Consider the following 15,410-nt stretch of genomic DNA (forward strand, 5'->3'; position numbering starts at 1 on the left):
GTTTACTCCAGGCTATTGCCTGGGCTGGCTACACTCACTCCTAGCACTGCTTCCCTGCAGCCAAGGGTGCGCTCTAGTGTCCCCCAGCTGCTGGCCTGAGCAACTGCAGGCATGTGCCTGCATTTCCTCAGTCCAGAGGGAATGCCTGTACATTTGCAAATTGATTCAACCTAGGCAGGTTAAACTAACCTGCAAAGATTGATTCAATTCAGGCTCCAGCTTTTTGAATGTCTGTTCCTAGCCCTAGTGTTAAATATTTTGCAATAGGTGGGCATAAGGCTTAACAAATTATGATCCAGCTTGTCATATGTACACTTTGAATCAGTAGGTCAAATATGTGCCTCCTCTTACTGTTCCTATTAGGGTCTCCTATGAATAACTTAAAATACTCTCAGCTATTTCTGTTGTCAATTATTCTAACCTGAATATATATTTATTCCTCTGACAATCAGTTGTTTAAGGTACTTGTCTATCCCACAGAACTGTTCCATTTGAACTGGCAACTGTTCTTTTTCTAGCAACATGCTCATCAAAACAGCAATTGTGTTATTGCCCTACTTCTCAGGTTGCAGGAAGGTATTTAGCAGTTTCACAGCTGAAATTAGGAGTTAGAGAAGTGACTGTGGTTTCATATGGTTATAACAATATGGTTGAAAATGAGGAGTGAGTTTTTGTACAGGTTATTCATGGTTTTCTAACACTGTGGATGTTCCAGTAAGCACAGTAGTAGACACCGGCATCCATTTTCTTTATACTATTTACATAGAAAGTATAGCGGGATTTTTGAGGATCTATTGTAACTTGAAAATTCTTTGCCTGAGAGTTGTCATCAAAAGTGGATTTTCCTGATGTGAAGAACAGAACTCTCTTTGGAGCTTCACCAGGGCTTTGATGATACAAGTGAATGATGGCACTGGCAATATTTTCAGAGATGCCCTGGAGAACGCAATACATACGTACAGTAGCATTTTCCCTTTTGATGGAGAACTCCGGAGTTTGGGTGATAGTTATTTCTCCATGTGCATCTGGAAAACAGAGAGGAGAATGACAACATAAAAATGAAATGGCATGACTGGGAAACAAATCTTTTTGCTCAGTAATGATCACATGCTGAAAAGGACAGAAAGGACAAATTACTTACAAGACCAAAGTGAAGTCACTAAAAGAACCTGTGGCAGTAACATTATGAGCTGTTGGGTTGAATGGAGCAAAAGGAATGTGAACTAGAACCTCAGATGGAGAGAGAGTGATGTAGTTGTTTCAGGAAGTGACTCATTTAAGCATCATTTAATAGCAGTTCTCATTGTAGGCATGTGGGGCTACATTTCTCATAGAATAATACTGTTTATAATGAGGTGGCAAGAAGTCAAGATCTGTGGGTGCTCTGAAGTCCAATCTGGCAAGAGAACTGAGAAAAAGTATAAATTAGAAGCATTTTAAATAGTGTTATATAGATTTGGAAAAATATTCGTAAACAAAATCTGTGTCCTCCCACAATTGCAGCCACAATCACTTAGCCCAGGGGGAAAAAAAGTGCAGTGAAACTTGTACAGGTGCCTGCTACATGGGTAACATTCAAAGTAATACACATCTAGTAGGGTTTCTCTTGGCTTTGCTGGTAGGTATAAGGAAATGAGGAGAATTTGTTTTCATCATGACCGCTCTTAAGCTTTCTTTCTGGTGGCTGAAACTGGGCTCAGATGCCCAAAAATACTGTCAAGCTAAGCAATTGGCAGTGTAGAAGGAATCTCAAGCTGAGAATCTGTAACAATTTATCTCAACCCCTGGGGCAGAATTCATCTACAAATCCCCTGTATCCCACAACCATTTTCTATTTGAAACCTAACACAATGGAAAGCCAGTAACATGAACAAACCAAAGCCAGAGCCTCAGCTCTTGTTACCAACAGGATTCGTTTTGCCAGAAACCCCCAAGGTTTGACACAGCCCCTCGTCTGATTTGGTATCAGGTGACCCCTAAACTCTATTACAGGTTTCTTCCCCATAATATGACCTGGTAAGTGGATCTTTTAGATATTACAACAGCAACCTTCAGTGGTACTGGCCTCAGGTCCTCCACTGAATGTGTAAGATATTCGTTTCTGGCTTTCCAGCTATTCGAGCAAAAAGTCCATGGTTGCCCCTGCCTCCCTGGAGATACAACATAAACACACCCATTTTCTTTGTTTGTTCATTACTTTTGTAACTTTCTCATCCCAAATTGTTCAGTCCTCAAGTTCCATACCTCACCTTTTTAGATAAGGTACTCCAATCCTACTCAGTTTTTGGATTCATAGTTTCATAGTTTCTAGGGTCGGAAGGGACCTGAGCAGATCATAGAGTCCGACCCCCTGCCATGGCAGGAAAGAGTACTGGGGTCAAACGACCCCAGCAAGGTGTACATCAAGCCTCCTCTTAAAGACCCCCAGGGTAGGAGCCAGCACCACTTCTCTTGGAAATTGGTTCCAGATCCTAGCCGCCCTGACAGTGAAGTAGTGCCTCCTGATACCTAGCCTGAATCTACCCTCTGCCAGTTTGTGACCGTTATTCCTGGTCACTCCTGGCAGTGCTCAGGGGAACAGGGCTTCATTTCCTTTTAGGGAAACTGTTGTACCTGGTGTAATGATTTAGGTCCTGCAGTGAATAACAAGTATGAATGAGGAAGAGAACAGCCCTTTAACGATAGCACAGCACAGGGTTCCTCCAGCATAGATCATGTAGCTGCCTCCATCTTGACTTCTTCTTGCTCCCCCAGGGATCATGTTCAAATTCCTCACCTGATAAGACATTCCGTTGTAAGGGACTGTCTCCAAAATCTAACACTTATCACTACATCTTCCCTTTAAAAAAAATAAAAATAACCATCACAATATAACAACAAAAATTCCACCACAACAACAATGCAAGACAAAACCATCACCACACCAAACAATCCATAACCTACAAAGGAGAGGTTACCAGCTCTTCACTCACTCTGTTGGCTCCTCAAGTTTCTGTATTACCTGGACTTCCTCCATCCTTTTTAGCTCTGCCTTTAGTTTATCACAGAGGGCAAAAGGCACCTTTCTGCATGGGTGTATAACTGGGGGGACCTGTTTATTTATCTGAATTGTATGTTCCCTTGGTAAGCAACCAAGGCCTTAAAACAAATCTTGATACTCCAAAATAAGGTCCTCATAACCTGAGCCAGAGTGTTTTAATGCAAATACCCATTTAACCAAATTGAGCTTTTCACAAGCTGCTAGGCCCAAAATAGGTGCCACCTCCTTAGATACTACAATGAATGCAAGATTGTACATCATGTTTTTATGTCTGATGCAGGCAAGGCACTTTCCCTTGACCGGTATCTTTGCTCCTGAATAAGCACTCATGGTTACTTTTGTAGGCCTCAGTTTTGGTTTACTTTTCAGCTTTTTATAATCTTGCTCTGGTAAAATGTTCACCTGAGCCCCTGTATCCAGTTTGAATGGAATCATTATCCCATGAACTTCCAGTGGCAGGATCCAGTCCTTCTCAGTAGCTCCGCTTGATTCTACTGTATCTATATAATACCCTCCCTCTGGAGTATCTTCAGCTGTATGCACCTGGACCTTATGGGCTTGCACTTTGCAACATTTGACAAAATGATTATTTTTACCACAATTAAAATAGAGCTTTCCTAATGCAGCATGTCATTTGGAGCCATGCTGCATTCCACACCAGCTGCATGCTTGCCTGTACTCCATCTGCCCCTTAGTAGTAGTTGTGGTAGCTGGGGCAACCTCCATTTGATGTGGCCTTTTCTGTCTGTCTTTACTATGTATTGCATAGACAATGCCCTCAGCTGCATTCAGCTCTTTGGCCTGAGCCTTCACAGTTTCAGTTGCTCTACAAATCTGTATAGTTTTTTCTAGGTATAGGTCTCCTTCCCATAGCAGCTTCTCTCTTAATCCATTGTCTGTAATGCCATAAATTATTCTATCCCTGATCAGAGAATCCGTTACGTCCCCAAAAACACAGGTCTTGCTGAGCCTTTTTAATTCTGTGATATAATGCTCTATGCTTTCACCTGGTTTTTGCATGCACATAAAAAAATTCTCTCTCAAAGGTCTCATTGCGTTTTGGCACACAATAGTCTTCAAATTCATTCAATATCTCATTTAACCTCATGTTTTGGCCTGGAGCAAATGGAAAGTTGCTATACACCTCAAGCACTTCTTTCCCTACCACATGCAGGAAAATGGATGATTTAACGTCATCAGTTTTCTCTTCTGCTCCTATAGCAGCTAAATACAACTCAGACCTTTGTCTACATTTTCTCCAGTTCTCAGCTATATTGCCTGACAATGAAAGGCATGAAGGGCTTGTAATGCATCCATGGTTAACTGTGTCTCTGAGCTGGTTACACTTCTGCCTTGCAGAGAGGGGACTGTACTCCCAGAGGCCTTTGTTCCTTGCTGAGTGCAGCTTTGAGGACCTGAGTTACCAGCTTTCTGCTATAGATAATGCTGAAGATTCATTCAGTCTTCCCCATTCACCACTTCTGACACCACCATACCAATCACAGCACTCACTTTTCCCACTGCCTTTTCAGGCACTATGTCAAATTTTATTGCTTAGTTCCAGGAAAGCCTAGACTCTGGCTAAGATCTTTAGCATAACTCAGTTTGCCTATTACACTTCTCGGCCTCCAAAACAGGAGAGTTTGAGACGTGCAGTTGGATAGAGGCACTGAGTTCAGCTTGGTCTGATGAAGGTGATCATATGTATCAAAAACATATTTAAAGTTGGATATTTACAGCAAGTTTTATCCCAGCTTGAAAAGGGACTCACAGATGGATTTGTGTTGTATAATTAATTTATAAGCAAATTCCTGGCATCTGCTACTGTCAGCTAGTGTCAGCTCTTCAGGGTTCTTCTCCAGGGTCTGCCCATAGCTAACCTCAGTCCCTCACAGAGAATAACTAAACGCTTTTTCCCTTAAAATGTGTTGTCATATTTAACTGATGGTCTCCTTTTATAGTATAGCTATGTGGGATTCCACTGACTATGTGGCAAGTATCTGCCAAGCCAATAGCTGTTTGCTGGTTTTTCATGTCTGGTTGAACAAATCAGGAAGGAGTTTCTGCCCCTGGTTGCAGGCTGAGGGGCAGAGTTAGGGAGTGTGGTGTTAACTGTTTGATAGGCTGCAGTTTAAAATACATTTTAGAAGGTTTCTGTGCAGCTGCTCAGTGCTTTGCTAACAATGTGCCATGCCAGTAGGCACAATAATATGTAGCTGCATCCTCTGTTCTTATTCGATTTAGTGTCAGCGTGCAGGTGTTGTCATTGATGTTCTTTTTTGCCTCAAACTTTCCTTTATCAGACTCTTTGTCAAAGCTTGGTGTTCCTGATGATACGTAGAGAATCCGCTCTGGTGCTTCCCTAGGCTTCTGCCGATACCAGTGTATATAAGCATTGCTAAAGCTTATGCCAGAAACATGGCATTCAATTCGTGCTGTTTTATGTACTTCTCTCACTATGGAGGACTGAGATTGTTTCAGCACTTGGGCATCTCCACCTACAAACAGAATAAGAGAGAAAGATACCATGAATTCATATTATTCAACTGAATAAAGTTGAAGGATCTCAAAATATGTTTTATCCTGCTCACAGGATCCAGTGGAGAAGCACAAACTTACAAGAGAAAATAAAAGCAACAAGAAGAACCTGAAGCAGAAACATGTTCACTATGTTACAGTACCCTTGCTTCTGAAAACCATAGGAAGAGGCATCTTGATCTAAAATTGAGGGAGTGGTGCACTTGGAGAGGAAGTAAGTGACTCAGATTAAACAACCAATGGTTACTCTCCAGTTTACCCATGATTTATTGTGAGGAAATGTAGATATAGCCTTGCTCTCATCTTACATATACCTAAGGAAAAATCACCCAATCTTGATTTCAAAATGGCCAGCGATGGAGAGCTCAGAGCAAGTTGTTCAGATCATTAATTATTTTCGCAGTGAAATTATTTTAAGGTAGTAGAGGCTTGAAGTTGTCATAACTTCACCTTCCTGGCATTGGAACTTGTTATGCGTTTTTCTGTTCAATATAAGGCTTTGTCCTCAAAGCTTTGTTTCATTTGACTGATCCTCTAGACTGGCAAGGAATCATCCGTTACTTCCTGAGCTCCCAGAGTGTTTCAGTCTAACACGTTTTCCAATCTTCAGTCTCTCATGTAGCACTTCTCTGAACTCTCTCCAGCTTATCAACCTTCTTAAGCACTCACCAAGGAGTCAATCCAGACACATGGGATATCTCCTCCCACCTGCTCTAGATTCCTTTGTTTATATGTCTAAGGTTTATATTAGCTCTTTTGGCTACAGTGTTTAAGCGAGAGCTCATGTTCAACTGTGCACCTGTTCATCCACTATGACTTGCCAATCCTTTAAGGGTAATTTTTGCCTGAGCTAGAATCTCCATCTTATATGTGTACCCTGCATTCTTTGCAAAGCTTTACATTTGCTCGTGGTTAGTGTACCAGGTGGTCCAGATTGCTCTGTACTAGTTACCAGTGCTTCTCAAATCTTTTGATTGCACCTCACCATACTCTCTCCCACACCTGCTCCATAGACCTGAATATCCAGCTATGGGACCTTTTTTAGAGAGACTGTAGTACTCTGAAGAGCTATCTTTAGAATTTCAAACAGTGACAGGAGATGGAGAATTCACTGACAAACTCAAAAAGCAAAAGAAGTAAGTAGCAGAACCCACTCTCTCAACTGGACTCTGTCCAGGTTTTTGAACTAGTGCCCCTATTCCTGGGAAGAGTGGCAACATGTTTTTATTGACAATTTATGTGAAGGTTGAATTGATGTCTTGGATAAAAGACAGCACTGTAACATTATAACAGCTCTTAACTTTAAACCAGGTTGTTGGTTCAGTACTGACAGCAGGAGAAAAGGCCATTTACTGATGTAGCATCCTCACTTGTGGCACATTTCATTAGAGATACCACACTTGTAACAATTACCTGGGCTTCTTACCAGTGGGAGGAATTGTATATATCAGGGACAGTGAAAGTATCTGTATGTCATAATTGAGCACATGCCTTTATATCTGCAAATTTTGCACATAAGTATCTCTTCTAATATAATTCTGAGTACCAAATATATGAAGTTGTGGCTGATGTCCAGTTGGTTGCGTATCTAGTTCTGCCTGAAGCTGACAAAGAAGTTGAAGGATATGTCTGATTCCTTGTGTCGAAATGGCTGTGGCTGTTTTCAGAATGAGTATTTGTACAAACTCTCTATTGTTTGCTAATGCTGTGTGATCCCAGACAGCACAGTAGTAGGTAGCTGTGTCATTATGGGTCACATAATTTGCAGTTAGGGTAGAGATTTGCTTGTCAGGATCCTTTTCACAGTGAAACTTGTTCTTATCAGAGGGCTGATCAATGCTGGGTTCTGATTCTGAGATGAACAGAATCCGTTCTGGAGCTCTACCGGATATTTGTCGATACCAATGTATAACAGCACTCTTGAAGTTTTTCAGGCCAGAAATTTTACAGTCCATACGTGCTATTTTATATTGTTCTTTGGTAACAGATGTCTGGATTTGTTGGAGAAGCAACTGTGCATGCCCATCTAGGAGAAGAAAAAGAGGAGGAAATAATGAATTATACAACATCAGCTGGAGTTTATAGCTCATCTATGTGTTGCTCCATAATATGCATATGGGTAGAAGAAGATGAAACAAAAACTTACAAGGCCAAAATAAAGCTAAAATAAGAACCTGGAGCAGAAACATTCTTGAATATTTTGCCAGGACTGCTATCTCAGCAGAATAGGAGTGCTGCTCTGGGAAGGTGAAATGTTTGCATTTAGAGAGAGGAAATATCTCATTTCAGCCACATCCAATGAGGTTTTACCTCCTGATGATGCCTCTTTTAAGCTATGGCGGAATTATTGCTCACTGCTGAAAGGTGCTTTGGGTGAGTACTATGTCCAAGTGGCAGAAGGCATATTCTGTGCCTTTCTGAAACCAGTCTATTTTACTATGACATTGGCTAAATGAGGGAATGGTCTTGATATATGATTTCCAGGTATGTCTTTGGTTAAAGGTTTACTGCACCCTTTCAGACAGGATTGTACCCTGTTGTGCTTGTTGACAAACAAGGAAACAGGCAGCAGCTGTCCCAAAGTGCTTTAGTTTTAAATTTGAAGCAATATTCAAAGTGTTGAGGAGACAAAAGCACAGAATCATGTATATTGTATGTACAGCCAAATTCCCTGTTGGTGTCTACTTGGACAGCTCCATTCATTTGCTGGAGGTTAACCTATTTATATCAGCAGAGCATTTGGTCACTTATATTAAAAAATAACACTTTGCTCCTGTGGCCTGCGTTACATACCATCACTTGCAGGCAGATTTTTTGTAGGAATTGCAGCAGATATGGTTCATAAGAAGGGATTTGCAGGAGGAGGGATCAGTGTACAGCGGGTGTTTGTCACCTATGTGTTAGAAGAAAGGACCAAGCTATTTACAGGCAATGGATTTCATATTTTACTGTTCTTCATCTGACTACCTGTGCAGCTGGTTTTAGCAATTGTCTGCACAATATACTTGACATCAGCACTTTCCTTTGTTATCTCTTGTAGAAGCCAACAGTGAGTTTCTGCAGGTAGTCCCAGACCGAGGGGCAGAACTGGGGAGGTGTCTTCCACACATTTGATCTGGTTCAGAATGCAGAGTGAGCTTTTCTTACAGACTGTTAATGGTTTTCTGATGCTGTGCCTGTCCAAGTAGCACAATAATAGGTAGCGATGTCACTGGAGCTTATTCTGTTTATTGTCAGGATACAGATGGACTTGTTGAGGTTCTTTTGTACATTGACCTTTCCCTTATCAGACTCACGGTCAACATGGACCTGCGAAGAAAAGTACAGAATCCGCTCTGGAGCTGCACCAGGTCTCTGTCGATACCAGTGTAGATAAGCTGTGCCAAAATCAGATACAGCCACATGGCATTCAATTCGTGCAGTTCTACTTTCTGCCCGACTGATGGAGAGCTGAGTTTGTTTTAGGACTTCAATGGAGCCATCTGTAGAGGAAGCAGAATAAAAAAATAGGAATCAGAATGAACACAGAATTTCTCCATTTGCTGCATCTGCGCGTGGAAAACAGGGTGAGCAAATGGCTTACAGGAACATGCCAGAACCAGAGTAAAAGCCTTCAGCAGGGACATTCTTCCTGCTTGTTAGCTTCCATCAATGAAACGTAAGGGATGGTCTCAAATGGACAGAAATGTAGAGCTGTGGAGAGGAAGTGAGTCACTTAGGTAACATCCAATGAAGTTGCAGTGGCTGCTGAGAGGATATATCAAGGCAGTGCACTGTTACTGCTGCTTAGTCTGAAAAAAAAAAGACCTGGGCTAAGTGCTAACTATAGTCTGAAACACTGGATATTTTCACTGTGTTTTATTGAAGCTAACTGAAAGGGTCAAGATACAAACATGTTTTGTAAAACTGATTTATAATTGTGTGTACTTTTAATATTAAAACTTTGCTGCCTTCTCATGAGAAGCAACCCACTCCAAAAGATACTTTCTACTACAGAAGAGAAGATGAGCTGTGTTCAGATTTTATTTGGTGTGTAAAAGCTCCACAGGACAAATGACCAGCTGATTTTCAAGACTTTTTTGATGTGAACAGATGGAACATTTCCCAGGTGAAAACTCAATAATCTTCCACCCTAGAGCTGCTGAGACCTTATGAAGACCTTACTTGGGTGATAAGATTTATAAAGATGTGCAAACCTGGAGCCAGCCACCAGAGGGGAGTCTGCATGTGCAAACACTTTCTCTCCTCTCTTCACTGAAAGTGTTCCTTTACTTTTTGGACTCTTTATTGTAATATCATTGGTTTATATGGTTGATATTATTCTATGGCCCAATTGTTTGTGCTGCCATTATTTTTCTCCATCAGATCATAGTTGGCAGATCCTCAATACAAAAATGACATTCTTCCAATAAATAGGGAAGTCCTCAGTGAGTCCATAGATAGCTGAGGCAGTTGATCCAAGATCCACATTTGACTACAAATGTGGCAGGTAGTTCTGGAGTACATCCTGGAAGAAGTAGATCCTGGTGATGTTGAATCAAACTCTTCCCCTTTATCTCTCTCATCTGTCTGCCTCTGTAATGAGTTGAGTTTGCTCTAAATGGTTGAAACCTTGTCAGACATCATGATGCCACTCGGGACAATTCAGTGTTTGAGTGCCCATGTATTGAGGCTGATATCTCATTTCTTCATATTTCGCATCACAGTGTCCTTGAATCTCTTCTTTTCATAGATTTCATAGACATTAAGGCTGGAAGGGACCTCGTGAAATCATTGGGCAGGAAGGGCAGGAAGTCAGCTGAGGTCAGATAACCCCAGCAAGATAAGCGTCCAAGCATTTCTTAATAGTATCCAGAGTAGGTGCTTGCACCACTTCTGTGGGGAGCCTATTCCAGACTCTAGAGACTTGGACAGTAAAGAAGTTTTTCCTTATGTCCTGTCTAAAACAGTCTTCCAGCAGTTTGTGACCATTAGACCTTGTCTTCCCTTGGGGTGCCCTGGTGAGCAGGCATTCTCCCAGTTCCTGATGCACACCCCTTATATACTTATAGGCTGCCACCAGATGAATCATAGAAAATGAGGGTTGGAAGCGACTTCAGGAGGTCATCTAGTCCAATCCCTGCCCAAAGCAGGACCACACCCCAATATATCATCCCAGTCAAGACTTGGTCTATCCAGGTTTTAAAAATCTCTAAGGATGAAGATTCCCCAACCTCTCTGGCTAGCCTATTCCAGTGCTTTACTACCCTCCTACTGAGAAAGCTTGCCTTAATATCTAACCTAAACTTCCACTGCTACAACTTTGGACTATTGCTCCTCATTCTGTCATCTGTTACCACTGAGAACAGTCTAGCTTCATCCTTTTTAGAACCACCCTTCAGGTGCTTGAAGCCTGTTATTAAACCCCTCCTCCATTTTATCTTTTTCAGACTAAATAAGCCCAGTTCCCTCGGCCTACCCTCATGTGCCCCAGCTCCTAACCATTTTCACTTCCCTCTGCTGGACTCTCTCCAGTTAATCCACATGAAAAGAGGCTTGTAAATTCCCTTTGAGGATCAGGCCTGAGACTGGAGACAGGTGGTGTTCTGTTCTTGTCTTTGATAGACTTTCAGTGTGTACTCATTCTGGTGTGCAGTTGTTGCTTGGTGTCTCCTATGTAATTTCCATAGGGGTACTTGGTGCCCTGATGAAGATATGTATTGTATTGTGAAGTTATCTCCATACTGGAGATATTATTGGCAGGTTTTGCATGTCTTGTCATGGCATGGTCTGGATCCATCTGGTGTCTTTTGGGCTGTAGGCAGTTGGTTTCTGATGATGAGATTAAGTGAGGTTCAGTGCTTGTTTGAATTTATACCACTTTTCACAGACAAGCCTATGAACTGCACTTCATCAGCCTCCTAGGTACAGAAACTCACGGACTCAATACAGACAGTTGAATTCTGACACACTGCAACCTGCTGGACATCTGACTCCCCAGGTACCGCTTCACTTTTACCTGTACTGCTTCCCCCTTTCCCTCCCTGACCCCAACCTGTCCCTCATCCCCTGATGCCTCCATTTCCATTTTCACTGACTGGCTTTCTTGCCTGCATTGCATGCCATCCTCTAACTTCTTTACTTCCTTCCATCCAGGAACAGCACACACACACACCAACTACAGGTGCTTCCTCAGCCTGACAAAGGGTTTTCAATCTGAAAGCTTGCTAAGATATATTTCTGGAATTATTCAGTTGGTCTACTAAAAGATACCAGATTGACACAAAAACCCTTGTCTACCAGTGCCATGTCCTTACACCAGCATCCCTAGCACCTCCCCCCAGTCAGCTCACCGGAAGGAGGCAGGTCCCTGGGCACATCTAAGGCCCAGGGCTGGGGCTGGCAGGGAGAGTTCTCTGGCAGCTGCTGGGAAAAAAGCTTCTGCAGGAAAGGAAAGAAAGGCTCTGTCACTGTTTGGCTGCCTGAGATGCTGCTGGTGCTACTGTGCTGTTTACTAAGTTATTACCTGCTGTCATTTAAAGTGGTGGACCGGGATAAGGTTGTAGGGGAGGAGGAGCCTCATTGGGGTACACTATCATGTCGTGTAGAGGCCCCAGCGCCAGTGAGGGTGCACCTTAACACACACACAAAGTCATGTCATGAATTTTGCTTCTCAGCAGCTCAAGGTGTAGTTTCCCAGAAACCCCTGCACCTATCTCCTTGAAATCTGGCAGGCTTCATGGCCTCAGAAGGGACTACCATGCCTGCTGTTTTCACCCCACTGCACCTGAACACACACACGAGACACGAGTTTTGCTTGTCAACAGCTTGAGTTGCAGTTTCCCAGAAACTCCTGCACCTATCTCCTTGAAACTTGGCAGGCTTCGTGGCCTCAGCAGGGGCTACCATGCCTACAGTTTTCACCCCCCCCGTGCCTTCACACTTACAAGTGACATGAGTTTTGCTTTCAAGACTTTGAGGTGCAGTTTCTCCAGAAACCCCTGCACCTATTTCCTTGAAACTTGACAGGCTTTGTGGCCTCAACAGGGGCTACCATCCTGCTCTTTTCATTTGAATCAAGCAAGAAATGACAACATTATAGACATTTTCATGATTCCCCATTATAACCTATGGGCGAAACATCAAAACAGTGAAACAGTTTTGACAAAACGCAAAGGAACAGTGCTTTGAAACTAAACAAAATGTTGAAATGAAACATTTTCCTGTCGAAACAGAAGTTGAAACGAAACAGTGCTGTTTAGCACAGCCCTTACCCAGGTAGGGGAAATACTCAGTGTTGAACATCAAGTATTTTGAACATTTCCTTCAAATACAAACAAAACATACTTTTTCCCTCAGGGTTTCCAGCTTAATTCCTCTCCTTTTATGCTCCATCATGGTATGTACTGGTGCTTGACAATTTGATGGCAGATATGAAAGAAATTACATAAGAAGCTAAATTGGAATGCATTGAGTGTATTGTCACAGCTCTATGGACTGTCCCTTCCTTCATTCATTATCCATCTTAACATCTATACAAATTGCTTGGGCAACTTAGTTTGGGCTATTAGCTATTAGGAACAGGGGCTTGATTAGCAGCTTGGCTGTCAGGATCATGCTTATTTAAACTCCCCAGAAGTAACACTTGACCTGAGCCTTCAAGAGGCCAAGAAGCAAATTGACTTTTATTAGTAAATGTTTAGGATTGGGAATCCAGAAAAAAGATGACAAAGTTGATATGGAAATACAGAGTGCCGAGCGAGGGACTAGCAATAGAGGGATGGGGGTGAGGAGGGGAGCGCAACTAGGTTACCGGCGATACAATGTTAGCCAACTACACTGAAAGTATAACCGATTTTGCAGGCTGGAATAAATATGAAATGGTTTTATAGAACAGAACTCTGATTTTCTGAGCAGATGCCTGCTATGTCTACATGGCAAATATAGTGGACATTAAGAGGTGTGTCCTGAAACATGTTGGCGTGGAATATTAATTAGTGGATAGGCTAGTTTCAAGTTTCCCTTAGTGCACCTGTTTGTCCACCCCCAAATACTGAGTGAAGACAACTGTACTGCTTCTGTTTTGAGATGTAATTGTTGTGGAGCTCCACCATGTTTTCAAGGGGTTTCTACTGAGCAAAATAAATTTGCTCTACAGATTACAGAATAATAATGTATTTCTTTGTGTTTTAACTCAACAACTAGAATGTCATTAAACTTAATCCTCTCTCTACTTTGTCAAACATTGATGTGTTCTGTAAAAGTGGCAGCTTAGCTTCTGGTGCCATTAGGTTACTAACTGCCCGCAAATAATGGGGAAGCTACAGGGCAGTTACAAATTACTGACTACACTAAAGAAATCAGACTTAGGGTAGGATGAGGAGAGATGGAGGATGAGGAAGAGCTGAACTCTTAAGTACCAGGGAGATTTTTGGTTGCTTTTCACATTGGCTTCAACACTTTAGATTCATTCTCCCTTCCTTTGAAAGGGTAAAGAATATAGGAAAAAATAATACCAGTTCTGGAGGTTCTCTTCCCTTAGGCAAGCTAGTAAAAGTACCAAACCTTGCTGAAAACCTGTGTAACCCCTTGGTTTCTTTTTACATTACAGTCTAGAAGGACCCCCCGGCTTTCTGTGAAAAATATACCAAAGAATTTGTTATATGTTGTTTTTCTGGTCATACCAAGAAAGTATTTTAGAAATACCAAGGAAGAGTTTCTACAGCTGAGAAGCGGGCCTAGGGAGGTGACTATTGTCTGAAATACTAGAAAGGCTGTAGTTCAGACTACAGGGAAGGTTTCTACACACCTGCTTAATGCTTTGCTAATGTAGTGTCATCCCAATAGGCACAGTAATATGTAGCTGAATCATTCTGGTTTACTGTCTTTATGGTCAAAGTACAGGTGGACTCCATGAGCTCCTTCTCTGCCTCAAACTTTTTTTTGTCAGAGTCTCTGTCATAGACAGGTTTTTCTGATGAAAAGTAGAGAATCCTCTCTGGAGTCTCCTCAGGCATCTGTCGATACCAGTGTATATAAGCACTGCTAAAGCTCATGGTGGAAACATGGCACTGGATTCGTGCAGTTTTCCTTACTCCTCTTGTGACAGATGTTTGAGACTGTCTCAGTACTTGGCTATCTCCACCTACAAACAAAAGAAAAGACAAAGATACCATGAAGAATCAGTTAAATGGGGTTGGCAGCTCTCATATTGTGCCTGTATGAGGGAGCCCAGGGTAAATCACTTACAAGAGCACATTACTAAAGTGACAAGAAGAACCTGAAGTGGAAGCATGCTGACTATGTTATGGTGCCCCAGCTTCAGAACCAAAAGAAGCAGCATTTCCATCTTAAATGGAGGGGAGTGATGCACTTGGGGGGAGGGAACAAGTGACTCCTATATTAAATATCCAATGATACTGCTCTGATCTGCCCATGAGCTATTGTGAGACAACATAGATTTAGCCTTGGTCTACTTTTGCATATACTTTTTTTTAAAAAAAAAGAACCCAAACTCCTTCCCTTCTCTGAGCCTGGCTGAGTCCCCAGGGCTGAGATCCCTCCCCTCTCCTGCCTCAGGAGCAAATCATGCTCTTGCAAAACAACTTTCTGTAACTTTCCCACTCTGCCTTTGCAGTGATCCTTTGCCCTGCTGCAAATCCAGCAGCAGCTGTTGCATATGATTTATGAAGCTAATACCTATGTAATAGGGGTTCTCTTGTTTTTTGCCTGTAAGCATGGAAACAGAAGAATACATCATTCATCACAAGCACTCTTAAACTTTCATACTGAGGCCTGAATCTGAGCTCAGATCCATATATGCATTGTCATATTGGGCAACTGTCAGCATGGA

The 15,410-nt window shown here is 42.1% G+C and overlaps 1 protein-coding gene and 3 gene segments (V, D, J or C); all 4 read right to left on the reverse strand.

Moving 5' to 3' along the window:
• LOC109291646 (TCR gamma alternate reading frame protein) overlaps window positions 1-5,732 on the reverse strand; it is a 65,826-nt gene extending 60,094 nt beyond the window's left edge. The window contains exons 1-3 of the mRNA XM_019508718.1: window positions 5,660-5,732; window positions 5,209-5,538; window positions 763-1,025 (exon numbers count right to left, since the gene is read on the reverse strand). Coding sequence (XP_019364263.1) covers window positions 763-1,025; window positions 5,209-5,538; window positions 5,660-5,702 — 636 coding nt within the window. The 5' untranslated portion in view covers window positions 5,703-5,732. The remainder of the gene's footprint in view (window positions 1-762; window positions 1,026-5,208; window positions 5,539-5,659) is intronic.
• LOC109291858 lies at window positions 622-2,294 on the reverse strand. The segment is given in 2 exon segments: window positions 622-1,025; window positions 1,142-2,288. Coding segments are annotated over 2 exon segments (384 nt in total).
• A 1,319-nt stretch (window positions 5,733-7,051) lies between the features above and the next one.
• On the reverse strand, window positions 7,052-7,806 carry LOC109291857. The segment is given in 2 exon segments: window positions 7,052-7,604; window positions 7,725-7,806. Coding segments are annotated over 2 exon segments (576 nt in total).
• A 925-nt stretch (window positions 7,807-8,731) lies between these two features.
• Window positions 8,732-14,574, reverse strand: LOC109291647. The segment is given in 2 exon segments: window positions 8,732-9,060; window positions 14,460-14,574. Coding segments are annotated over 2 exon segments (444 nt in total).
• Window positions 14,575-15,410: the final 836 nt, after the last annotated feature.

The sequence above is a fragment of the Gavialis gangeticus genome, unplaced genomic scaffold (genome assembly GCF_001723915.1).
Source record: "Gavialis gangeticus isolate Ggan-Ray unplaced genomic scaffold, GavGan_comp1, whole genome shotgun sequence".
Classification (NCBI taxonomy): Eukaryota; Metazoa; Chordata; order Crocodylia; family Gavialidae; genus Gavialis; species Gavialis gangeticus.